The 25,326-nt window shown below is 37.6% G+C and overlaps 3 protein-coding genes across 4 annotated transcripts in view; 1 reads left to right on the forward strand and 2 right to left on the reverse strand.

The window, feature by feature from the left end:
* Positions 1-113: 113 nt before the first annotated feature.
* Positions 114-4,633, reverse strand: LOC309489033 (schwannomin-interacting protein 1). Its single transcript, XM_082157547.1, has 7 exons — positions 4,291-4,633; positions 2,577-2,809; positions 2,298-2,428; positions 2,125-2,212; positions 1,904-2,017; positions 836-956; positions 114-708 (listed from the first exon to the last, which is right to left on the reverse strand). Exons 2-7 carry the CDS (start codon positions 2,772-2,774, stop codon positions 608-610), a joined length of 753 nt encoding a protein of 250 aa, XP_082013673.1. The 5' UTR covers positions 2,775-2,809; positions 4,291-4,633; the 3' UTR covers positions 114-607.
* On the reverse strand, positions 4,495-13,132 carry LOC309489022 (uncharacterized protein). Its single transcript, XM_082157512.1, has 8 exons — positions 12,724-13,132; positions 12,313-12,533; positions 11,417-11,555; positions 10,136-10,275; positions 9,780-9,832; positions 9,507-9,631; positions 8,009-8,326; positions 4,495-7,916 (listed from the first exon to the last, which is right to left on the reverse strand). Exons 2-8 carry the CDS (start codon positions 12,522-12,524, stop codon positions 7,584-7,586), a joined length of 1,320 nt encoding a protein of 439 aa, XP_082013638.1. The 5' UTR covers positions 12,525-12,533; positions 12,724-13,132; the 3' UTR covers positions 4,495-7,583.
* Positions 13,133-13,215: 83 nt separating this feature from the next.
* Positions 13,216-25,326, forward strand: part of LOC309489014 (uncharacterized protein) — a 36,474-nt gene continuing 24,363 nt past the window's right edge. The window contains exons 1-3 of one of the 2 annotated variants that reach the window (XM_082157495.1): positions 13,216-13,331; positions 19,002-19,115; positions 19,554-19,636. In XM_082157495.1, coding sequence (XP_082013621.1) covers positions 19,628-19,636 — 9 coding nt within the window. In that variant the 5' untranslated portion in view covers positions 13,216-13,331; positions 19,002-19,115; positions 19,554-19,627. Of the gene's footprint in view, positions 13,332-16,572; positions 19,116-19,553; positions 19,637-25,326 lie in introns of those variants that run through there. The other variant, XM_082157494.1, reaches the window with a different exon arrangement.

A 25,326-nucleotide genomic window follows, 5' to 3' on the forward strand; every position in this document is an offset into this window, starting at 1 on the left:
GTTTCATACCGACTTTAAGTATCATTTAAATTTTTGCAGAGTATGAATAGCATAACTGTCATGATTCCACTACTTGCATTTCCAATTCCACAAAAAAGGCTGACAACTCTGTATAAAATACAAAATAAATGATTTATTAAATTATTGTGAATATTTAGCACTGAGATATTCATTCTCATGTATAAGTTCGATACACAGGAAAGTTGTAAGGCACATTCATAATTCACACCATTTATATTCTTATGATGATTACTAATACTGTATTTCAATGGAATGCTTATTGTAACGGATGATTAATACATCACAGTTATTGATCACATATGGCTTTGACAGCAGCTTGTTATATTCTCTATTTACAGAAGCAAAACTAAACCATAAGTGATGAGACATGAATCAGAGCCATTAGGGTTTGTTATTAAGGCACTTTTTCCACAATAAAACTTGTGACTATAATCAATGTGACTCACATTTTAGCAAAAGTTTCTTTGAGGGCTACATTTCTTCAAGAACAAACAGGATATTCTGGCCTTGTTAGTCCACAGGATGAGTAACAGTAAATTACTGCTTTCAGAAAGTGCCAACGCTGAACTGCAGTTATGAAAATCATTCACAATGTCGTCATATCCTGTACATCCAGGAGCAAAGCATCTTGCTTATTCCGAAGGTGGTCTCGTACTACAAGATGTTTCACCAGTTCTGAGCTCAAATCTAAAAGCACAAATCAAATTGAGTGGATAAGTGTTTAAAGAAGCATGGAAATTATAACACATTTGTGAGTGGCATTTTTTATTTAAAATGCTGTTCTTGCAAACTGTACGCTTGAGGAAAAAGATACCTTGAATGTCTTCATTCAGTGAGGCCCTGAGCGCATTCAGCTGCAGTAAAGAGCATGTCTGCAGATCACTAAGGCTAAGAATCTTTCTCCTTATGTTCACGTTACTGTGGGTGACTTCTTGCTGAAATTAAAACAAAAATATGAAAAAAAGAAATACGAGAAAAATGAATGACCACAAAGACAGTCGCACAACCCACACCCGACTTGGGTGTTTTAAAATTTTTAAAACGTGATGATACTAGCATGTCCCCTTAGCATTTTGAGCACTTTTGAGCGGATTCTTAAACACCTCTGATTGGTCACTGTGTTCACGCGCTCAACATATATGTCTGTGATTGGCTACAATGATCAACGCTTCAGAAACACACAGGAGCGGTTGAAAGCAGGTGTCTATAAGGATATATTAGGGATCCGCTGATAGACGACTGCCTTCAAACGCTCCTGTGCATACCTGTGTAAGTGCTCGGTTATTAATTAAAACATTGATATTTGGCGCCAGCGTACCGATTATCGTATCGCACGAAGAAGGACAACGATATACCGCCCTATCGATATTTTGACCCACCCCTAGCAATAAATACCATTTTTAAAATAGATTAAAATAGAAAACAGTTATTCGACATTGTAATAATATTTCACAATAATACTGTTTTTGTTGTAATTTTGATCAAATAAATGCAGCCTTGTTGAGCATAAGAGATAAAATATTGCTATATTATATAATTCAAATGAAATGTGACTCATCCCAGAGCTGGTTGGTTTGGTTCATGACAGGAACTCTTTATTGAAGTTTTTTTTTTTGAAGAAGAACATGAAAGAGAAAATTACTTCTGGAAACAAGGCCACTTTTCCGTCATCATCTACTTATGTGATCCTGTCTAACTTTATACTGTGAAACACAAAAGTAGATGCCTTGAATGATACTTTTATGGTGCTTTTGAATCAATTTTGAAACTTGAAAGCTTCAGTCCCCATTACAAGCTCCACTTTTAAAACATCTCCTTTTGTGTTCCACGGAAGACAGACAGACCATACTTTTAGCTGAACTATGCCTTTGAAACCCCTCACCTCTTTCTCTTTCTGTTCGGCCAATAGCTTGTCTCTGAGAGCCCTGAGAGCTGTTTTCACTTCCTGTTTTAGTCCCAGAGAGCAACTCCCACGTACCTCCGCCTCACATGAGCTCTGAGGATGACAAAAACCTAATGCTTTTTTGCAGCGTCATAAATCATGACCTGAGATACAACTTTAAAAAACTCAGCGAAGCTACTATCACGACTATCTGCTCCCACCTCTTTGCTAGATGCTCCTTCGTCATCCTCGCCCTCGCTCTCACTGTTGTTGATGAAACAGAGCTGAAGATTTTTAGGACTATTAAATCTGTTTGATGGAAACACAGTGCACATTTGAATAGAAACATCAGAACAACGCGTCTCAACATTATGAACCTGCTCATGCGTAATACCGCGAGGTTATGACAGGAACGCGGCAGGGACTGTAGTCGTTCTCATCTGCCCATGGCTCCCGGTGGAGTGAATGGTGTTTTGACCCTGTCCAGCATCCAAGTATTCTGTCTCGTTCTGATAAACCCAGACTCTAAAACACAAGGAGGTCAACACTGATAATAATAAAAAATATTTTACTGTATTTTAGGTCAAATAAATGCAGCAAACATTTAAAAAAAATCATAATTATTCCAAACTTTGTGTTGTAGTGTATATATAAAGTCCAGATAAAATGTTACCTCTGCCTTTGTCCTTCTTTCCTCTTCCTGCCTTTCTAGTTCTGCAATCCGTAAACTTAAATCCTCCCACTGCATGATGGGTAGGTCGTGATCACCCAGGGGGGTGTCCTCACTCTTCTGTTTGGTCCTCTGGCCGGAGGGTGAGGGGTCATCTGTGGTCCTCTCATAATGCCTGTCGCTGTCTGGATTCTCCTCCATCCGTTGGAGAGTTATGCTAGTCCAGCATAGACAGGCTAAAAGCACATCCATTTCCACATGCATTTAATGCCACAAAATGAAAAACATAATTAAATAAAAAGAATTAAGATCATTTCCAAAACATTCATAAAGCTAAATTATTTTGAAATATATTATATAGACATACTAGGTCAAAAGTTTCAAAAAATATATATATATATATATTGTTTTTGAAAGAAATCTCTTATTCTTATCAAGCCAGCATTTATTTGATTTGAAAATACAGAAAAAACAGTAATATTGTGACATTTTATTACAATTCAAAATAATGCTTTTCTATTTTCATTTATTTTAAAATATAATTTATTTATTATTAATTTATTTACTTCAGTCTCCAGTGTCACATGTTCCTTCAGAAATCATTCTTATATGCTGATTTATTATCAATGTTGGAAACTGGCTAAAATAGTACTGTACATTTATCTGTTATCCCTCCACAAAATGGGTAGGCTTTTGAGCCTAAAAAAAGTTATTTTAAAGATTTTTAAACATCCTATCAGAAAATCTTTAAGTGATAAAGTTAATTGGGGCAATTCAAGATTTAAAATGTAATAATACGCTATATTGTTCAAAAGTTTGGGTCGGTAAGTTTATTTTTGTTATTGGGTTGTTTTTGAAATTATTTTATGATCACCTAGGCCACATTTATTTGATCAAAAATACAGTATACAGTAATATTGTGAAATATTATTACAACTAAAAATAATGATTTTCTATTTTTATATATTTTATTCCTGTGGTGCAAAGAAGAATTTTCCGCAGGATGATCCTTCTGAAATCATTCTAATATGCAGATTTGCTGCTCAAGAAACATTTTTTATGATCAATGTTGAAAACAGTTTTGCTGGAGCTTAATATTTGTGAAAACTATGATACATTTTATTTATGCATTTAAAAGTTAGGCCTTTAAATGTATGCCTAAAGCAACAGGGTTGACAGTTTTATAGCAAATTTGAAATTTAGCAATCAAACTGGGGCAGATGTCCTAACACGGGAGAATTTGGAAACATGGCTGGGGACATGCCAAAAGAGTCCTCGAGGAGACAGAAGGGGAAAAATACATTTACCACATTTTTGTAAAGTTACATACATAGGCTACAAGAGAAAATGCCTGTATTAACACATAAAAGTTGGTATTCTGCCTTTCATTGTTCGTGTCATTGTTTACACATCATGAGGGACAAAATTAAGACACTAAGGCACTTAATTTCATTCCAGACCTTTAAAGGAAATTCTTATTTTCAAAGAAAACAACTCAGCCCAGTCACATTAAAGTGAAGCAACTTTTCTGTTTGCTTCGTGACGCATGACTAATACGTGCATCTTTAAACACAGATCTTCGGGAAGTGTTTTTTTTAAAAAATATCAATCATACACTTTATACTTAATTTTACAAGTGACAAAGTTGGATCGCTGCTGAGCCCCTCCAGTTCCTGTTTTATTTTCTGAAAGATGTTGATGACATTAATTCACTCACCTTTTATCGTAAAACTGGTGTCGACATCGCGACTGTCACCTAAACGTCAATGTATTTACACTTTTCGCGCAGTTTAGTGAATTATTTCTCCCTATTTCAATGTTTCCTCTGCTGGAGAGGAAACACCCCTTTGGATTTGGCTTTCCACCCGCCCTCCGTCCGTGTTTCTTCTCCTGTTTTCTTAAAGCGCAAGCTAACGGCGACTTTTTATCAATGTCGATCTTCTGAACTTGTGGAGTCAGTTGCTTCTGTTAAAGTTTGAATTGCGCGAATGTTTTGGTATAGCCTACTGTTGTAATGACAGCTGGAAGTGCAGATAAGAAGTTTGGGAAGGGTTGAGAAAGTAGGTGTCCGATTTCACATGTTGTGAGATGAAGACCGCGAGCAGATGGGAAAGTCTGCGGGACTGTGTCGTGTTCACACTGCTGATGAAAGCTGTGATGCAATGCTTCAATTATGTAGAAAATCACATCCTCTTAAACCCTAACATAAACTTCACATCGCATTTCTATGGAAATATTTACACATATCTGGAGGCGCTCGAGGTTGTTGATTTGCCATATAAGATGCAGTGAAAGTAGTAAACTAAAAACATAAAAAAACACACATCAGAAATCATTTTATTTTGCAGGATCAAACAGTAAAAAATAAATAAATAAAAGGAATATTAAGAAAAACTTTAAAAGGTTTAGTGACTAAAATGTAAAGTTGTGTTACCATCAAGTAAACAGTAAATATTTTTCACTATTGACAAAATGGTTTTACTGACTTAAAAAAAGTATAAAAAAGAGAGATTATGAAAAAATTTTTTCTAGCAATATCAGCCTTTTGAGACCCATTTATTTGTTTTACAATCTCTGGACAGTTACATGGACATAAAAAAAGTAGTTTTATGTCACTGACCAATTTATGTTGGCCTACATGTAGCCTAAATGTATAGGCTACGGGTTAGTGAAGGCAATGATCGACCTTAATGATTTATTTATTTTTTAGTCAGGAACTATAAAGTGTGTCTGCTGTATTACTTGCGTAGTTCCTGCGCTTGTATGCTGTCTTTAAAACAAAAGAAAAACATAAGTAGAAAATACTAAGAAATTTTTACAATCAAATGTTTCAATTAAACTTCAGTCAGTGCTAATATTTTATTTCTATTTGTTATGCTAATAATAAAAGAAAACAAAATGGATATAGATTTAGACATAGTAAATTATATACAAACACTCAATCATGGCCACTTCATTAGGTACACCTTGTTAGTACTGGGTTGGGCCCCCTTTTGCCTTCAGAACTGCCGTAATTCTTGGATTTTGGTCCATATTGACATGATAGCATCACGCAGTTGCTTCAGATTTGTCGACTGCACATCCATGAATCTCTCGTTCCACCAGATCCCAAAGGTGCTGTGTTGGATTGAGATCTGTTGAGTGTGGAGGCCATTTGAACTCACTGTCATGTTCAAGAAATCAGTTTCAGATGATTTGAGCTTTGTGACATGGTGCGTTATCTTGCTGGAAGTAGCCATCAGAAGATGATACACTGTGGTCATGAAGGGATGGACATGGTCAGCAACAATACTCAGGTAGGCTGTGGCATTTAAACGATACTCATTTGGTACTAAGAGGCCCAAAGTGTGGCAAGAAAATATCCTCCACACCACCCCTAGCCCCTTGTGATACAAGGCAGGATGGATCCATGTTTTCATGCTGTTTACATCAAATTCTGACCCATCTGAATGTCGCAGCAGAAATTGAGACTCATCAGACTAGGCAATCTTCTATTGTCCAATTTTGTTGAACCTGTGCGAATTGTAGCTCAGTTTCCTTTTCTCAGCTGACAGGAGTGTCACCCGGTGTGTGTTCTGCTGCTGTAGCCCATCTGCTTCAAGGATCAATGTGTTGTGCGTTCAGAGATGCCCTTCTGCAGACCTCGGCTGTAATGAGTGGTTTTTGAGTTACTTTCTATCAGCTCGAATCAGTCTGGCCATTCTCCTCTGACTCTGGCGTCAACAAGGCATTTTCGCCCACAGAACTGCCACTCACTGGATATTTTCTCTTTTTCAGGCCGTTCTCTGTAAACCCTAGAGATTGTGCGTGAAAATCCCAGTAGATCAGCAGTTTCTGAAGTACTTAAACCAGCACATCTGACACCAACAACCGTGCCACATTCAGAATCACTTAAAGGGATAGTTCACTTTGAAATAAAATTTTGGTATGTTTTAGCTTACCTCAAGGGCATCCAAGACGTAGGTGTCTATTTTTCCGCAGTAGTTTCAATTTTGATATTTTTAGGTCAAACCGTTTTTGTCTGTCAGTCATATAATGCAGGTCTATGGTCACTGTCTCAAAGAGCATGCACAGAGTCCAAATTAAAACAATTCCCCATCGTCCAAATTAAACAATTCCCCATCGTAAGTACACATTGATGGCCTAAGACACGAAACGAGCGGTTTGTGTGAGAAAACGAACAGTATTTATATCGATTTTAGCTCTTATACACAGCCATGTCCAAGTGATCCGAGGGCGCGCGCGCATCCTGGTGTGTGACGTGTACGCAGACTGGTGCATAGATATATATACACTAGATGTCGCCTTGTCTACGGCAGTTCATTGGAACGAATGTCTTTAAGGCGACATCTAGTGTATATATCTATGCACCAGTCTGCGTACACGTCACACACCAGGATGCGCGCGCGCCCTCGGATCACTTGGACATGGCTGTGTATAAGAGCTAAAATCGATATAAATACTGTTCGTTTTCTCACACAAATCGCTCTTTTCGTGTCTTAGGCCATCAATGTGTACTTACGATGGGGAATTGTTTTAATTTGGACTCTGTGCATACTCTTTGAGACAGTGACCATCGACCTGCATTATATGACTGACAGACAAGAACGGTTTGACCTAAAAATATCAAAATTTAAACTACTGCGGAAAAAAAGACACCTACATCTTGGATGCCCTTTTAGGTAAGCTAAAACATACCAAAATATAATTTCAAAGTGAACTATCCCTTTAAATCACCTTTCTTCCCCATTCTGATGCTCATCTTCAGCAGATCATCTTGACCTACATGCCTAAATGCATTGAGTTTCTGCCATGTGATTGGCCAGATTAGTTAATTAGATAAAAATTAACTTTGATCTCAATTTTTTTTGTATAATTATTAAGAATCATTAAGAAAATTTTCTTCCTTCAGTATTTCTACAGACTTTCTTTTCCTACAAAAAGAAAGCATCTCAGGTATGACAGGAAAACTGTGTAATTCAATTCATTTTCCTCAAACTCTAGCTAAACTCAATCAGTCTTTTCTGGCGAAGCTTCCGAAAGCTCCCACTGTGTGGCATCAATGAGCCTATAGTTGGTCTGTCTATATTTCTGTGGGTCTTTTTTCCTCTGTCTGCCAGCCTCTTCATATAGACTCCGAAACACTGGCTGAGGGGGTGTGAACCGGGCCACCCTGGCCAGATCCAGATAATAATCCCACTGATCCTTGTCCAAATGGAGCAAGTGCTTCACCTGCACACCTGCGTCTAGTTTTTTTTGCATCTCTCTCTGCACCTCCTTCTCCATCTCTGCCTGGGTGGGCAGCTTTACCGAGCCATCCAGCACAGCAAGAGCAAACTGAACCTATGGATAAAAATTATAATGTTACAGTGAGAATGAATCACATTCACTATTCAAACTGTAATCAAACCATCCAGTTTTTTCTCTCTGCTCACCTGACAGTCAAAATGTATGAAAGGGCAAATAATTTTGCAAATGCCAATAAAAAACATAGACGGGAAGCCAGGGGGCAGCAAGTACTTGTAGAGCGGAGTCACAAAAAGTGCCTGTATGTCCAGGCCTAGCTCTGATGGACAAAGGAAAGGGAAGTTAAAGTTGTATCCCGTACAGAACAGAAGAATATCAGCCCGGGTCACTGATCCATCCTGGAACTGTAAAGATCCATTCTCCAAGACCCCAACAACAGAGGTAGCCTGCTGGATACCCAGAGGCAGAGGTAAGGACATAGTAGGTGTGCTATGACTTAGAATCACCTAAAATGAGAAAGAGAGAAAACTTTTAGCAAAATTTTTAGCACAGGCCAGCTTCTCTTTTCACTCCTTACAGATACTAAGACCAGTTCCAAGTGTTTAAGATTATACATTTGAACTACCGATATGGATAGGATGGACAAATCCTAAACAAAATTAGATTTAAAGGGATATGGCAACCATAAAATCGTTTTTATTAAAATGTATTTACCCTCAAGTTGATCCAAACCCATAAGTCTTTCTTTCTTTTGTGATACTCAAAGGAGAAAAAGTCATGCTGATCTTTTTGATACAATAAAAATGCACAGCGGGAAGGTTTAAAGTAGCGATGAAACAGATGTTGTGACAGATCTTTTCTTTATTGTGACATACATCCGAGTGTAACAGATTATCAGAAAAAAAATATCTTTCTTCTGCTGAACACAAAAGAGTTAATGAGCCCATACATTTTTTGATATCTTTTGTGTTCAGCAGAGGTTTGGAACAACTTGAGGGTGAGTAAATGATGACAGAATTTTCATTTTTGGGTGAACGAACCCTTTAAACACTGCTCTTTATACTTTTATGACTTCAAAAGACTTTGAATCAGAGTTATTATTAAATAAAACTAAAACCATAAAAAAAATGTGTTGCTTGAAATCTAATAAACGTTAACTAAAATAAAATATAATTTAAAAAAGAATTTTTTTATTTCAGCTAGTTGCCAAGGCAACATTTTTCATTTTCATTTATTTAAACTTGAAGTACTAAAATAATTCAGATTTAAATAAAAATGACAAAAAATTATATAGACATATATAAAAAAAGAAACTAATAAAAATGACAAAAAAAATACTAAAACTTTAAAATTAAATTGAAAACAGGAAATATATATATATTTTTTAAATTCAATATTCATTAAAAAATATATAATAGCATAGAAATTATACTAAATAACACTGCTTTAAAGGACTTGAATGGACTTGCTTTTGGTCATTTTTTGGAGCACAGCATTTGTCATCATTCAGAGCTGCACAAACTGACATCTTTTGTGTTTCACGGATGAAAAAATAATACTTCGGCGGGATAATGACAGATTTTCATTTTTGGGAGAACAACCCTCTAATTCACAACCCAAAAAAGCCACTTAAAATGGTTACGTAATATTGTTAAAAAAAAGAAAGAAAGAAGTTAAGCCACAAACCCGAGCATTAACTTGGGCTAACTCAATGGAAATGTCCACACCAGATGCTCTGGCCCCCAAGACCACAACGGACTTGTTGGCGAAGGGCTCTGGATAGCGGTACGAGTGACTGTGTAAGACTTTCCCTGCAAAACAGCGGCGGAAGAAGGCGAAGATAAATGTAAGAAGATGAAAGACCGAGAGAAAAAAGTGGAGATGCAGGGGTGTAATGAGACTAATAGTTGGGGCTTTTAGGGTTATGCATTTGTAGTGATCAGTGATCATTTGTTGTACCTTCAAAATGCTCTATTCCAGGAATGTAGGGCAGGTGGGGGTCGGAGTAATGCCTGCAGAAAGAGGAAGGAAATATGAGTCAGCGCTGAGATGCTAAGGGCTCCTGTGGTCTTCTGAATTCCCTCACACAAATGACACATGAATGCATAACATAATACCCATTCACATCACCTCTGAGAGAATTCAGCGAGATAAAAGCCTTTGGGAATATTATAGGGTAAATGAACATGCCACTATTTGAATAATGCTATGCATTTAGAACATCGCTGCGAAGCTGCAATTGGAGATTAGATGCAATTGTGTCCATTTGAGCATGTCTGGGAGATAAAAGGACTCTTTAAGATGGCATTCCTCACCCGTTGCAGACGAACACTGAGTCGAACGTCTGCGTGTTCCGGTCTCCACATGTGCGGTGTGAAATTACCTCCCACGTCACTGCTCCCCCCGTCTCCGTCTCCATGGAGACGGGCTTCACCTTTTCCACCGCGGTGTTGAACTGTGAGGGACAAAGCAGTCTGTCATAAGCAATATTCTTGCTTCTGTTGGTAAGAAAAATACTAACACTGAGAACGTTTCTACTGTGGCTTCTAGACACACTTGAGGGGTCTTTCGATTTTTGTGGTGATGCTGATGTCTTTGTCTGACAAGCAGAGGTCAGCGGCCCCTACAACCCTGATCAATAGGCAATCAGTATGATCTCAACTTTCTGGCCACTAGTTGATGAACAATTTTACCCTAATAGCTGTTGATACTCAACTAATACAGTTTATATAGAGTTTTATGTAGGAGGACTATGATCGTGTTCCAGCAACTATGAAAAGAGATGTAATACCAGACATTTTTAATGGCATTGCTTTCTCAGACTTAGAATACATGGACACATGCCTTTGTCACCTGATGATTTATCCATATTGTCTGTTAAATGCCACACTGTGTGAAGAAACATTACTATTAAAGGGTTAGTTCACCCAAAAATGAGACTTCTGTCAGTAATTACTCACCCTCATGTTGTTCCAACCCCGTAAGACTTTCGTTCATCTTCGGAACACAAATTAAGATATTTTGGATGAAATCTGAGAGCTGGATCAAAATCCAAAAAGTATTCTCGTCACTTCATAAACTTATGGTTGATCCACTGTAGTCACTTGGACTATTTTAACGATGTCTTTACTAACTTTTCTGGGCCGGCAAGTTTCGATCCCATAGAAGCCTATGGAGGAGTGATCCAGCTCTCAGATTTCATCAAAAATATCTTAATTTGTGTTCCGAAGATGAACGAAAGTCTTAAGGGGTTGGAACAACATGAGGGTGAGTAAATACTGACAGAATTTTCATTTTTGGGTGAACTAACTCTTTAATTTTGTATACTATACTACCCATACCATCAGTTCTCATACTCAAATATTCAATACTCAAATATCTAGAGACATTATGTTTAGGTCTGCAAAATAAACAGTCATAGGAATGGTGATGGACTGGTTTATAACAACACTCTGGATGGTTTGTCTCCTGGTTTAGGCTTTAATAAATCTAAAAATGTATTGTCAACCCACATTTCTTGCATTAAAAGAAAAAATCAGCAGGAGACTGATTAAGTTTCATCAGACATAGAATTTATATTAAAGACAATCACATACCTTGATATGACGGGTGATGTCATGTCTCTCACAGTATTTTTCCAAATACCGCTGAACCGACGTATGGTGCATAAAAGAAGGGAGGTGGTCATCAAAGGGAAATTCAGGGAACATCATAACCTCCTTAGGCAAATTGGTTCTTTAAAACAGATATGGGATTTTATAGTAGGCCTACTAAATGTATACAAAAATAAATAAACAAATAAACAAATAAATTCCCTGCTCAAAATAAAAAGACACATCTTAAACCTAGACTGGTTTGCTGGTCTGTTCTGCCAGCTTGGTCTGTCTATTGCTGACTTTGTTTTGTTGGTGTGCGCTTATTAATAGAGGAGAACATTATTCTGGTAGGATATTTGCTTAAAGTCACCATGAAATCAAAATGGACAATTCTTGTTTTTTTTATGAAATATTTATTATAAATGATTCATCCATGCACATCCTTATTTATATATTTTTAAATCACGTGCCCTCATAATCTTTAATCTTTTTTTTTTTTTTTTTAAACCACAAGAGTCAACAACTGCAATCCAACAATCCAATCAATTACCGATGGGCAAAATCAAGTCCCGCCCTACATTTTTTCTTGTTTGAGAAATTGTTTCACTTGGAATACATCACAACAGGGAAGAAAAGGCTGATCAATACAGAGAAAATGGGTGGAGCTTGACAGTCCAGCCACACCTTAACTCAAGCTCCACCCATTACATCCAAAGAGGGGGAGTTGGAAAACTATTGCAACTTCCATTTCATGGCAACTTTAATAGGGTTCAGATTGTCAGTCTGGGAGATCAGACAATCTAGACTAGTCTAAACCAGCTCAAAAGTGATGAAAACCACAAGGTTTAAAATGCCTTTATTCTCAGCAGGATTATGCACAATTTATTGCTCTCTACCTGAGGTCCCTATACATACTGCTGTGGATGGGATACACATTGTCATGTGGGCCAACTTGTTCCTCATAGAACCAGGTCCCACCAAAATGATTAGTCATTTCATAAACCACGGGTGGATCAAAGGTCTCGGGCCTAGACAGGATGTGTCGAGCGGCGCAAAGCCCTGCCGGCCCTGCCCCTATCACCGCTACACGAGCTCTCCTCCGCTCCATTCTCCAGAGCTACACGAAAACCGACACAGAAATAAACAGACAAAAATAAATGAAGTTTCGGAGTGAGTATCCTCCAATGTTATATAATTTTTCGTAATTTATATAAATAAACAAAGATTTTTATCTTGACAAATGTGCGCATGCGCAGTACATTTATCAGCAAACCTGCAGGTCTCATATGAGTCAGAGAAGCAATTACCTGTTCTGGATCGGAAAACTCACCGCCGGTAATCACTCACACACACTACACACACAAAGCTGTTTACTGCGGAGATTTAGCGAGCATAATCCCCCATTTAGAAGGCCTTTCGAAAAGAAATGCTTGGTCACCACAACAGTTGAATGAATGTGTCACTAATGTGAACTTCGGTCATGTCTTTGAGTCAGCTGCCTCCAATCATTGTGGATTTCTCCTCTGTTGTTTGCTGTGGGAAGGCTGCATTGGCTGAAAGGAAAATCTTCCGGCATGCTCACTTTATAACTGTCCGTTCGTATCAGTAACGAGACACACACTCACACTGTATACGCCACTGCCAATTCTTTAACAGTTTCACGATACCAGCAACGTTCCCAACACATTTCCCTCGTTTCTTTCAGTAGCCTAATGATCTGACTGACTGTAAAAGCGGGGCGGATGATATAAAGCACGTGCAATGAATTCAAAATAAAGGCACACTTTCACTTTCACTCTGTCACTTTTAAAACAACTAATTAAGTTACTATATCTAAAAATTCGATGAAACAGTATAAACATCTCTGAAACTAAGAGCGGTTACCTGAAGTACTCGTAGGTTGACATCAAGTTAAGTTTGTTTGTTTACATCAAGTTAAAGTGTTTTTAGCTAGGCTAGGCTATGCTGGTGCTCTAATGGTATCAGATATGATATTTACATGGCATTTAAAAAGTTAGTGCCATTGTACTTTTTTTGTTAGTGAATAGCCTATTTGTACAATAAGACACTCTTTGTGAATTTACTGAATACAAACATATAGTAAAATGGGTAACACTTCATTTTACAGTCCTGTTCTCCATGTACATAGTATACTATAGGCCTACTTATTATAGTGATTACAATAATGGAGTAATAATTAGGTACCAACCCTGAACCTACCCCTAAACCTAAACTTAACCTATGTAGTTATTACCCAGTACCTTCTTGGGTAAGTACACTGTAAGTACACGTACTGTAAAATAAAGTGCAACCGCAAAATGTTGCATCAGGAGTGTCACTTGGCCCTGTGAAATACTGTGACCCTGTAAAATATTAGTACTGATAAATCCTTGTCTGACGGTGGACAGATTACCATACTGACCATTCAATACTGACATAATCATTTCCCCTGATAATAGGCCTATTTTGTGAATGAAACACTCTTTTGATGTAACGGTTAAAGGGATAGTTCACTTTGAAATACAATTTTGGTATGTTTTAGCTTACCTCAAGGGCATCCAAGATGTAGGTGTCTTTTTTTCCGCAGTAGTTTCAATTTTGATATTTCTGCGAAACCGTAGCCAATGCGACATCTAGTGTATATATCTATACCCGCCCGCGCTCTCAGATCACTTGGACGTGGCTGTGTTCAAGAGGTAAAAACGATATAAATACTGTTCGTTTTCTCACACAAACCGCTCGTTTCGTGTCTTGGGCCATCTATGTGTACTTACGATGGGGAATTGTTTAATTTGGACGATGGGGAATTGTTTTAATTTGGACTCTGTGCATGCTCTTTGAGACAGTGACCATCGACCTGCATTATATGACTGACAGACAAGAACGGTTTGACCTAAAAATATCAAAATTGAAACTACTGCGGAAAAAAAGACACCTACATCTTGGATGCCCTTGAGGTAAGCTAAAACATACCAAAATTTAATTTCAAAGTGAACTATCCCTTTAAACGGGTTTGGGAAAATGTAACGATTCAGACTGTTCACTCACGCACCGAATCATTTGATTTCTCACTTCGAAATGGCAACGGGATACTTTAGGACAGAAAACAAAAAAGAATGCTGGATGAGGTTATTTACCAAATATCCAATGTAGGAAACCAAACTTGTCTTCTATCGTTTCAACAATGAAGCAGCTCTTTATTGCATACAAAGTTTGTCATGGATGCTGTACTAGAGGTGAAAACTATTTATATCCATATCCATAACATTATCAAAAAAGAATATCAAAATATAGGGACAATTCTGAAACACTCCTGGTTGACAGGACAGTGTAACTGATCAGATTGGCTTTTGATGTGGTGGCTGTTGTTGGGCCCTGTTATGAGTGGGGCTTATATCGGATCAGTAACTGTAAACGTTATATCCGTGTTCTTTAGCATTCATAATACTCCGTTCTTCACTTTATATAAAAACTCCATAACTGATGACTACTATTACTGAATTGGATATTAGCACTGAGTGGAGCAATGGATGATTACATTGCAAATCACCATAAAGATTATGTTCAAGTTAATTATATTTAATTAAGTTTAAATTGCATGATTATAATTATGCAGAATTTACCGCAGGCGTTTAGTCTTTTTTGTTGTTGTGTTGGAGTATAATAGGCCTGGCCTATATTATACAAGACCTTCATGAAAATGACATCTAGCAAAAAAACCTATAAACATCTCTACATTTACTACTTGCTAATATTGATGTTAACAGTCTAAAACTTTACTGGCTATAATTGATTGGAAAGCAAAAGTTGTAGATACAACATCAATCACTAGTAGGCCTATACGTATACTTTGAGGTTTATCTTTTCTGTCAAGTACAGAGTTCTTCTGTTTTCTGCCTCTAAATATCATCCTGTTCTTTTATCCAAAGTTATGTCTTTGACTCGAGTAAACTTGGAGTTTACTGACATTTATCACGCTCACTGATCCGATGGTGGCATTTTACCAGAGCTTCTCTGGTCTGAATGTCTACAGAGCAGGATGGACACAGGCCTCACAGATAAAGATGATAAGCTTTATTTCTGCTAATCATTGACATGTTTATACTAGGGGACATTTAACTATTTGCCCCACAGTTATGGTTCATGAATGATTAATCTCAAATAGCTGGTTCAAAATAGTCAAATGAGATTGGAAACGTATAATACCAGTCTATGCTAATGCAGTAGAGTCTCCAAGGCCGTTCATTTTTAGATATTAGCTTTAAAACCTGTGTAGAAAACTATATATGAATATGTGAATAAAACGGAAGTAAACACTGTAACAGGGCACTCAGTAATCTGGTAATTTTGTGCGTACTGGTAATCATATTTTTTTTTAAATAAAGACAAGGTAGCCTAACGCTAATTTTACAAACAGCACACAGTGAAAACAATATGAATATGACACAGTGGGCAACTGGATATAGCACAGCATATTTAAAAATGTATATTTTATAATTCGCACGGACCGACCGTCACTCAAAGTAACATGTTAATGCAGGCTACAAATGCACACTTCACAATATATCACGATTTGATTAAATCTGCAAGCTTTGTGAAATTAGATGTTTGTTAGATATTCAGAGATTTATTTAAATGATTTAGATGTGCACTTGCTGAATATTAACGGTAAATGAGAAAGGATTTTAGCCTGATTGTTTGCCTTTTCTGTTACAAATAATATAAAAGCAAACGCTTTACTTTTTCGCACACTTTTCGTTTATCAGTTCTGTCTAACAAAGTATTTTCTCAATCTTCCATGTAGTGAAACGACAGACTTCTCTCTGGTGACAAATTTCTGAACTTCTCCAAACATTTAGTACAATTAAACACAGCCCCACTCACAATCCACTAAAACATCACATTCAGATCTGCCCCCATCTAATCAACAACTGTCCCCTTTTTTTTCTTTTGCAATATTCAATTCACTCTGATGTACGGCACAATATGGAAGAAAATAACTTTTTCTACTTCATCGATTTTTATACCGTAGCCCAGCGGTTCTCAACTCTGACCCTTGAGGCCCACTTTTCTGCAGAGTTTACACGACACCGTTTTCAACTAAAAACCGAAAACATTTGATGTGTTTTGGTTGTTCATTTACACATCAATGGCATTTTGGGGGCCTGAAAATGCAAACTTTTGAAAACAGGTTTTAAAGTGCAAGTTTTTGAAAACGATACCGTTATTGTCTCCATTTAAACGTAAAATATGCGAATTTGTGAAAACAGTGACGTCATACGCATGCGTGTTACATGTTCAGTCTATTGGAGAGTAGTGTTTCTTTACAAAGTGACATCGCCAGCTACTGACCTGACAGCATTATACAGCGTTTTTAATAGTTTTCGCGGATCTATGTGAACGGCGATCGTTTTGACAATGTTGTCACCTGTACGCGAAAAACGTAAAGGATAAACTTTTCTGTTTTTAATACATCGTTGTTGAGTAAACATACCCTTGAGGGCCAAAGTTGAGTAGCCTCAGGCAATGCATTGTCTCAGTGCTGCTCAAACCTGTCCTGGGAACCCCCCACCACTGTACATTTTGTATGTCTCCCTCAACTAGCACACCTGTTTCAACTCACTAGCTCACTTGTACAGACTGCAAGACTTGAATTGGGTGTGTCCGATAAGGGAGAAAATATGCAGTGGTGGAGGGTCCTCAGGACGGGTTTGAGAAGCACTGTAATAGCTGACCGTCCACTCATCTGATGCTATTGCTCACAAAACTGGTTAGCATTTTCTCAATATAGCAAGCTCTAATCTGATTGGCTGACTTCACCAAACTTCCAGGAATATTTCTTTTCTATATGTTTTCTATATGCGGTTTGGCACACTATTATCAACTCATTCCCGACCAATGTTAAATATTTAAGTTGCTAGTCAGAGCCAGCATTTTTGATCATTTTCACAAAACTTTTATGTCCCTCAGAATATTTTGTTGTATGAATATGTAAACAGTCAATATATCTAAACAGAGCCTCTGCTTTAAAAATCAAAAAAAATTTAAACAACCAACAACATTTCAAACAAAAAGCACGTTTTTGTCAAAGACGTCATCCGGATCGAATTCAGAACAATAATCAAAACACCAACACCCCTAAAGCTTGCACAGTCCTATACCTCTTCCTGGGCTCGACATTTCTCTAACTTTATGCAAATTTAATTTATCTTTGCTTTTGAATGTTTGGTGATCGCGTTAGCTTGATCTTGCATAAACAACTTATATCCGCTCCTGGTTTATGCAGATCTTCTTCTTTGGTTGTTTTTGGATTTGTTTTTGGAATAACATTAATTGCCATTCTTTTTTGTAGTATAATCTATTTGCGATAAACTTGTCCCTTACTGTCATGTAAAAGCAAACTGTGATTGGCTGCTATACATGTTGATTAGGCGTCTATTCTTGTCTAAGTGTGCGGTTTTTAACCAGAGTAAGCTGTTTTGTGGGCCTTATGGCTTTTGTCAAGAATCGGCTGTGTGTTATTAGTACTGTTAGCCTGGTAATACCAAACTCTGCTACTTGCGCTTGTCTGAAGTTTAAAATCATTGGTTACCCGTAAGCCAATCACGCTCATCGAACTTCCACTGTAAACACATGTATGATGCGAAAACAAAACCATCGAGTGAAATACCGGAGTGAACATGGCTGTGAACGACTTTTGCAGATTATGTGAAGTAAATCTACGCATCCACGGTCTACGTGGATGCGTCTACGTCACGGCTCTAGGCCCGCCCTCTGTTCGTTGATTGGCCGGCTGTTTTGAGGCCGGAGGAAAACTGGGAGATAGGTCGCTATCTCAGACTGAGTACAGAAGCGAACTGAAATTGAGCGGAAGTACGAAGTCTGACGTAGTCAGGCTATAGTACTGTAACTATAACTATAACTTATTAACATTGTGCCAATGTTAATGCTCAATTCTTGTCATCGCTACAGAATGATCCTGCCACCCTTGTGTAAGCATGCAGCCCACATCCTGAACCATTCAGCCACCACAATCACATGTCCATATATATATATAGCATTAAAAAATTAAAAAATCAGGTCGTTCTTTAGGATTTAAGTGAATGAGAATGATGCATAGAGAAAGAGAGATAGAAACATGTGGTTGCATTACAGTACACATTTTCATTTCTAACATGTATGTTTATTTTAGAAGACGCCATGACATTTTAATTAGTCTCAGAGGTTTTGTTCAAGGGCTTCTTGATCAGCCATATCCGATGAAGTATAAAAAAATCCCCAAGAGGATTAGGAGTCCTTTCCCACAGGCACGTGAGAGCCAGGAACATAAAGTCATTTTTAATCCAGATAACATATTCTTGTCACATCTCTGGTTTGCATTTTTGTTTCTGAAGCATTAATCTTTCCACCTTTCAGATATGTATCAAGATAATGTCCTCAGATTAGGCAGGATTAGCGTCAAGCACATATGCCAACATTGTACTTAACCTGATTAACCCCACTGGGAAAGATAAACCTCCTGCGTCCACCTCCTCAGTCAATTATGTACTTGACATCCATAATCATTAATGTTGTTTACAGACAGCCTACCCCACTGCTGGAGAGTGTGTTTACTTGAAACCTTGTGAGACCAGGTTATTGTCAACGTTTTACTTTTCTATTGAGAAAACGAGCAACAGCTCTGGGATACCTGAAACCGGTAAGTGCAGTCTCTATTGCTATAAACAAAAATTATTATACTTGCTAAAGGTAATTGCGTCAGAAAGTGAAGTCATCGTGTATTTTATCAAAATTAGTTTAAAATAGCCCACCATATCTAAATGAACTATAGGTGAATCAGATAGGAAATAGATTATAAATTTTAATTAATCCAGATGCTGTTTTGAACATTCTAATGATTTTCTAGGGATATGGAAAACGCAGCACTATTATGCCTCCCTCATTTCCATGTTGTACCCAGAAGAGTACAAATAAATTTAAAAATAAAAGATTTTTTTTTAAATACATGTGAGAATAAAAGCATAAATAAATATAAAAAATAATAGAAAGTAAAATAAATAAATACAGAAAATAATAAAGGTAAAAAAAAAAAAAAAATTTTTTTTTTATTTATCTTAATTTTTTTTTATTTCTGCAGAATTGGGCCTCCATACACTTCAGGTCCATTGTGAAACGTTATGCAACAGGTTAGTTTCCCCAGGAGGCCACTTGATGGCAGCAGTAAGTCACCCTCTCTGGTTTGGCGCCCTAAAGCGTGATGACGGGCATTGTGTGTGGTGTTTGCAGCGATAGGCTGTGGGTTGTCGGAGTGGGAGATGTAAAAAAACAAACAAATATGACGATTCCTTTCTCCCTCCGTTACTTGCCAATCAGAGATAAGATGCTAGTCTCCGAAGAACGCGAATAAACTCTTGCGGGGGTTCGAATGTCGTTCAGAGGGGGAGGAACGGAGAAAGAAAAGGTGTTTGAGAGAGACAAGACAGCCGGTGGTTCATTCAGCCCACCAGCATACAGTGGCGTGGCCCCCGTGATACACATGGCGAGGGGGCGCAAGCGAAGAAAATCGCTGTATGACAGGACATGTAGGTGCTTCATTATGGCACAGTGTCCCAAACGAAGTAGGAGACAGCGCAAATCCTTAAAAAGCAGAGAAATGGATCTGTGCTAGTGCAATAAAAACATAAAATTGAGTAGAAGGGCAAGAACGGCGAGAGGAGGGAGGGGGTGTGGGAGACTGAAAAAGGGAGAGGCAGAGAAATCGGAAGAATAGAGTGAATCAACCCTATTTTCCCCCAGTCTTTGTGTTTTACATTCAGAGCAGGTCGCTTCCTGGCACTTCATGGTTTCGACCCAGCCGTATGACGCACCGCTCCCAGATGAAGGGGACCTGCTGCTGCTCGGGCTGATAATGATAATAGTTATGATGATAACAGTAATAACCAACTTCCCATGTCGCTCTCGTCCTGCCAGCTGCTTACGTGTTAGGATTATCAGCCGTTCTGACACACTGCAGTGGAGATGCTGCGGTACACTGGGGCGTGAGCGCGTGTGCGTTTCTGTGCGTTCGTGCATAAGTGCGTGCATGTGTAGGTGTTTACGTGGTGATGCCCTCAAATCTGTCCCCCTTGCCTGTATTTTCTGCTGATTACACTCTTGCCTGAGGTTGGTGGCCCATTCATCTGTAAGTCCTGTTCTGATGATGCTCAGGAGTGGGCAGTTACCCACTCGCCCTCTCCACATTTAGAGCCCCTCTCTGTTGGACATGTGCATCTAAAGGACAGATAGGACAGGTGGTTTGGTTGATACCCTGTTCTCAATGGCTCTTTGATCTTTTATATTGCTAAATTGCATTTATGATAAGAAAGCAAATGTTTTACCTAAAGAAACATGAAACACTCTTAAAAATAAAGGTTCTTTATTGGCAATGGTTGTTACATGAAGATCCATAGAACCTTTTCATTCCACAGTTCTTCATCTGGAAAAAAAGGTTCTTCTGATTGTTAAAATGGTCTTCGCTCTAAGAAAAAATGGTTCTTTTAAGAACGGTTGACGGTCTGTCTATGGCATGGAACCTTAATTTTTGACGGTGTAGAAAATCTGTACTTGACCAACCTTATTACACCAAAAAAAAAAATCCATAGTAAATAAAGATTATTGGAGTACATTTTACAAGAAAATACAATTCTTGTCTTTCAAATTTCATCATTTGTTACATGCAGTTTCTTTGTAATTATGTGTGAAATTTACTAGCAATTTATAAGTGAAATTATTACAAAGTAAATCCTATACACCAGTTTTTTCTGGTGTAACTATGTAACTGTAACTGAACTTAAACTCACTACATGTTTTTTCTTCAGAGCTGCTTTGGTAAAACAATTGCAACCTTATTGCAAATATAATTTAAAGGGGACCTATTATGCAAAATTCACTTTTACATTTTTTTTTTACATAAATGTGTGCGCAACCAATGGTAAAAACCCACCCATGCAGAAAAACCCACTCATCCTCTTTTTTTTTAACCCTCATAAATCATAAGCAGTGTCTCAGAATAAGCTGTTTGCAGATTCTAGCTTTTGTGATGTCACATATGCTTAGGCCCCGCCCACGACTGCTCTGCCCTATTAGCATTGACTCCGCCCTGAGTGAGCTGTACACAGTCCGCCATGTTTATTTCCTCGCCAAAATATTTAACAGCAGTATTCCAGTAAGAAATTCATTCAAGAGTAGTGAGTGATTTTCTGTTTTACTTTTGTTGTTTGATTCATGTTGACTGCATATACAGCAGTAGGTACTGTATTTCACCGATACACAGATCTAATATACACATGCAATTTCTTTATTTGCTGTTTACGTTCACAGACATAACCGACTGTGTTTATGTAAACTTTGTGTGTTTTTGACATAACCCTGTGTGTATTTGACAGTTTAAGCGCAATAAGACGTAAAAGAGAACTTTACTCCGCGTGACAGCCAGCTTTCTGTGCACGTGCTTTGGATGTGTGCGCTCGGAAAACCATACATCAGAAGTTAGACTGATATGGCTTTAAAACGCATGCAGATAATACACTTTCATGATGATGAAGAACTGCAATGTCACGTGAGCGTGACTGTGATAGAGATGATAATCAAAACCAAACAGATGTTTTAGTTTTTGGCAGAGTATCCAAGGCACGAGCTGTAAAGGCTCCGCCCTCTTCTGGAAAGCAGTGCGGGGAGCAGCAGCTCATTTGCATTTAAAGATACATGCATGAAAACAGCATGTTTTTGTTTGCACTCAAAACTTGGCATTTACAACATGGTATAATAAATTATATGTGGGGTATTTTGAGCTGAAACTTAAGACACATTGTGGACAACTGAGACTTATATTACATCTTGTAAAAATATGAGGTCCCCTTTAATAATTCAACACAAGTTGTTAAAAAAGATTGTTGGTGTTGTAGCTGCTGTATGCTTTGTTTTTAGAGTCTGACTCATGGATACACTTCTGCCTCACTTCACATTCACAGGTGTTTTTGTCATGTCTCATATGCTGATGACTATGACGCTCTGACTCAGTAACTAAAAATGACATCCTTGATTTGTACTCGCACAAATGCGCAGAAAGGACTTCTGGTCTGAGATCATACTAATTTTGAGGTACGAAGATAAGCAATTAAGTCAATTAGCTGGAAGTTAAGCTTCTATTGAATTCCAAGAATAGAATCTAAAAATGCTGCCAGTGAAATGACATGTGAACGCACGTTGCTTGATGGCATTTCGTGGCGAGAATGGCTCTTGCTTTCGTAATTAGCTTTCTTTGAATATGTAAATAAGCAGATGTTACTTTTAGTGAGTAGTTAGCTGCCAAGAATCCCAAACAGGTGTAATCCAGAAAATGTCAATTTGATCTCAATACAGGGATCTTTGTTTTAAGGTTGTCTTTTCATAATGTGTTCATATAAAAGAATGAAAACAATATTGAATATATTATATTATACTCTTACTCTTGTGTGGCAAGGTCACTGATGCTGGTGGAGGAAAACGTTTTCAAAAATATTTTAGATAACTGTGCAGACCATGGGAGATGTTCAAATTCACTTTCATGTTCATCAAACTATTCTGTCACACAAGTCTTGCTGTGTGTATTGGTGCATTATCATGCTGATACACGGCACCCCCTTCAGGGTACACTGTTTGAGCCATTAAGTGCAAATGATCCTGCAGAATGGTTCGGTAGTCCTTGGCAGTGACGCGGCCATCAAGCACAGTAGGGAATGTCCTGATATTGCTGCCCAAACCATCACTGATCCACCCCTGTGCTTCACTCTGGGGACGCAACAGTCCGGGTGTTAAGACTCTTTGGGGTTTCTCACTTTCTCCACACCGTAACTCACATGGATGTGGATAAAAAAAGTGAATGTGGACTCATCCACAATACAAAACATGTTTCACATTTTCCACAGCCCAAGATTTGCACTGTAGGCACCAATGAAAGTGACATTTGGCATTGGCACAAGTGACCAAAGGTTTGGCTATCAGCCCGACCATGAATAGTGAATCTGCTGAGGTCCTGACAAACAGTTTTGGTGGAAACAGGAGAGTTGAGGTGCGCATTTAACACTACAGTGAGTTGGGCAGCTGTGGTTTTATGTTTTTTTGGATACAATCCGAGTTAGTACCTGGACTCCCTTTCAGACAGCTTCCCCTTGTATCGGCAGTTACTCCTGTTGGATGTGGTTGGTGGTTGTATGCCAACATTACCCTGGATACCATAGCTCTCTTGATACAGACTTGCTGTCCTGGCCACAGATGAGCCAGCGAGATAGGCACCAACAATTTGTCCCCTTTTGAACTCTGATATGTCTCCCATTATTTTGTGTGGATTGGAATATTTTATGTACAGCTGTGTTATTGCTTTTGCTAATTCAACTTTCACACTCTGCTCATACTGCTGGAATTTGAAATTGGTGAAGATTGGACACCAGGCTGCGCACATAGGCATGAAACCTTGAACACTATATTGGCCAGTGTTTCAGTTTCATTGTCCATCCGCTGTGTGTGTATAGCCCATATATACGTACTGGTCAAAAGTTTGGAAACACTGAGGTTTTTTAATGTTTTTGAAAGTAGTCTCTTAATCTCAAGATGGATTCATTTGACCAAAAATACAGTAAAAACAGTAATACTGTGAAATATTTGTGTGCGAAATAAACTGTGAAACCAGAAACTGGATTCTGTTGTAATATATTTTAAATTATAATTTATCACTCTGATGCAAAGCTGAATTTTCAGCATCATTACTCCAGTCTTCAGCGTCACATGATCCTTCAGAAATCATTCTAATATAATTTCTATTCTAATATGATAATCTGATTTGGTGCCCAATAAACTTTTCGTTAAACACAGTTGTGCTGCTTAATATATTTCTTTCAGGATTCTTTGATGAATAGAAAGTTCAAAAGAACAGCATTTATTATAGATACAACTTTTTGTAATATTTTATAAATGTCTTTTCTGTCTTTTCTTATCAATCTAATGTGCCTTTGCTAAATAAAAGTATAATTTTCTCTCTTTTAAATCTTAGTAACATCTTAACTCTTTTCAACATTGATAATAATAAGAAATCATCTTAGAATGATCATCTTGAAGGATCATGTGACACTGAAGACTGTAATGATGCTGAAAATTTTGCTTTGCCATCACAGGAATAAATTACATTTTTAAATATATTACAACAGAAACCAGTTCATTTAAATTGTAATCATATTTCACAGTATTACTATTTTTACTAAATTTTTCATCAAATAAATGCAGCCTTGGTGAGATTAAGAGAATACTTTCAAAAACATTAAAAAACCTTAATGTTTCCAAACTTTTGACCGGTAGTGTATGTATGCATACACACACACACACACACACACACTGTGTATATAATAATATATAATATATATTATATTATTTTACTAACACTATAAGACTGCATGTTTGACTGTTGTCCCAGGCAACTGATTTCCTGCATATTCCTTTCAAATTCCTCATATTACTCTGTGTTCCTTTTAATGAAATAATTTAAATTCAAATGAATATTAACACACATTTGTTAAATTTGCATTTCAGACGTTAAATGAAAAGTGTAAACAAACATCTTTTATAGTAATATTAACCTAGAAATGATTATTTGTTATAGACTGGATCGTTTTGTTTGAAGTGATTTAGTGTTGTGGCAGCATGCAGTCCCCCTGGAGGAACCCGAGGTTAAATGCTTTTATGATACAATTATCCTCTTGAGACCCAGCAATTCATTTTTCTGTCCATTCGAGTGGACTTTTTTGTTGTAATATCTCTAAGACTACTCTTTTCACAGTGTTATATTATATAATAATATAATAATATAATAAAATAAAAAATATAATATAATGTAGACCAGG

The sequence above is a fragment of the Leuciscus leuciscus genome (assembly GCF_965113295.1).
Source record: "Leuciscus leuciscus genome assembly, chromosome: 24".
NCBI lineage: Eukaryota > Metazoa > Chordata > Actinopteri > Cypriniformes > Leuciscidae > Leuciscus > Leuciscus leuciscus.

Excerpts from the sequence above, each read along its gene's own strand:
- LOC309489033 (XM_082157547.1), bottom strand. The coding sequence starts at position 2,774 with ATGGAGGAGAATCCAGACAGCGACAGGCATTATGAGAGGACCACAGAT. Across the intron at positions 2,213-2,297 it reads GTTCCTGTCATAACCTCGCG|ATTTAATAGTCCTAAAAATC; the intron begins GTATTACGCATG and ends TCCATCAAACAG. Across the intron at positions 957-1,903 it reads CCGAACAGAAAGAGAAAGAG|CAAGAAGTCACCCACAGTAA; the intron begins GTGAGGGGTTTC and ends TTTTAATTTCAG.
- LOC309489022 (XM_082157512.1), bottom strand. The coding sequence starts at position 12,524 with ATGGAGCGGAGGAGAGCTCGTGTAGCGGTGATAGGGGCAGGGCCGGCA. Across the intron at positions 9,833-10,135 it reads TCAGTGTTCGTCTGCAACGG|GCATTACTCCGACCCCCACC; the intron begins GTGAGGAATGCC and ends CTCTTTCTGCAG. Across the intron at positions 8,327-9,506 it reads TAGCCCAAGTTAATGCTCGG|GTGATTCTAAGTCATAGCAC; the intron begins GTTTGTGGCTTA and ends TTCTCATTTTAG.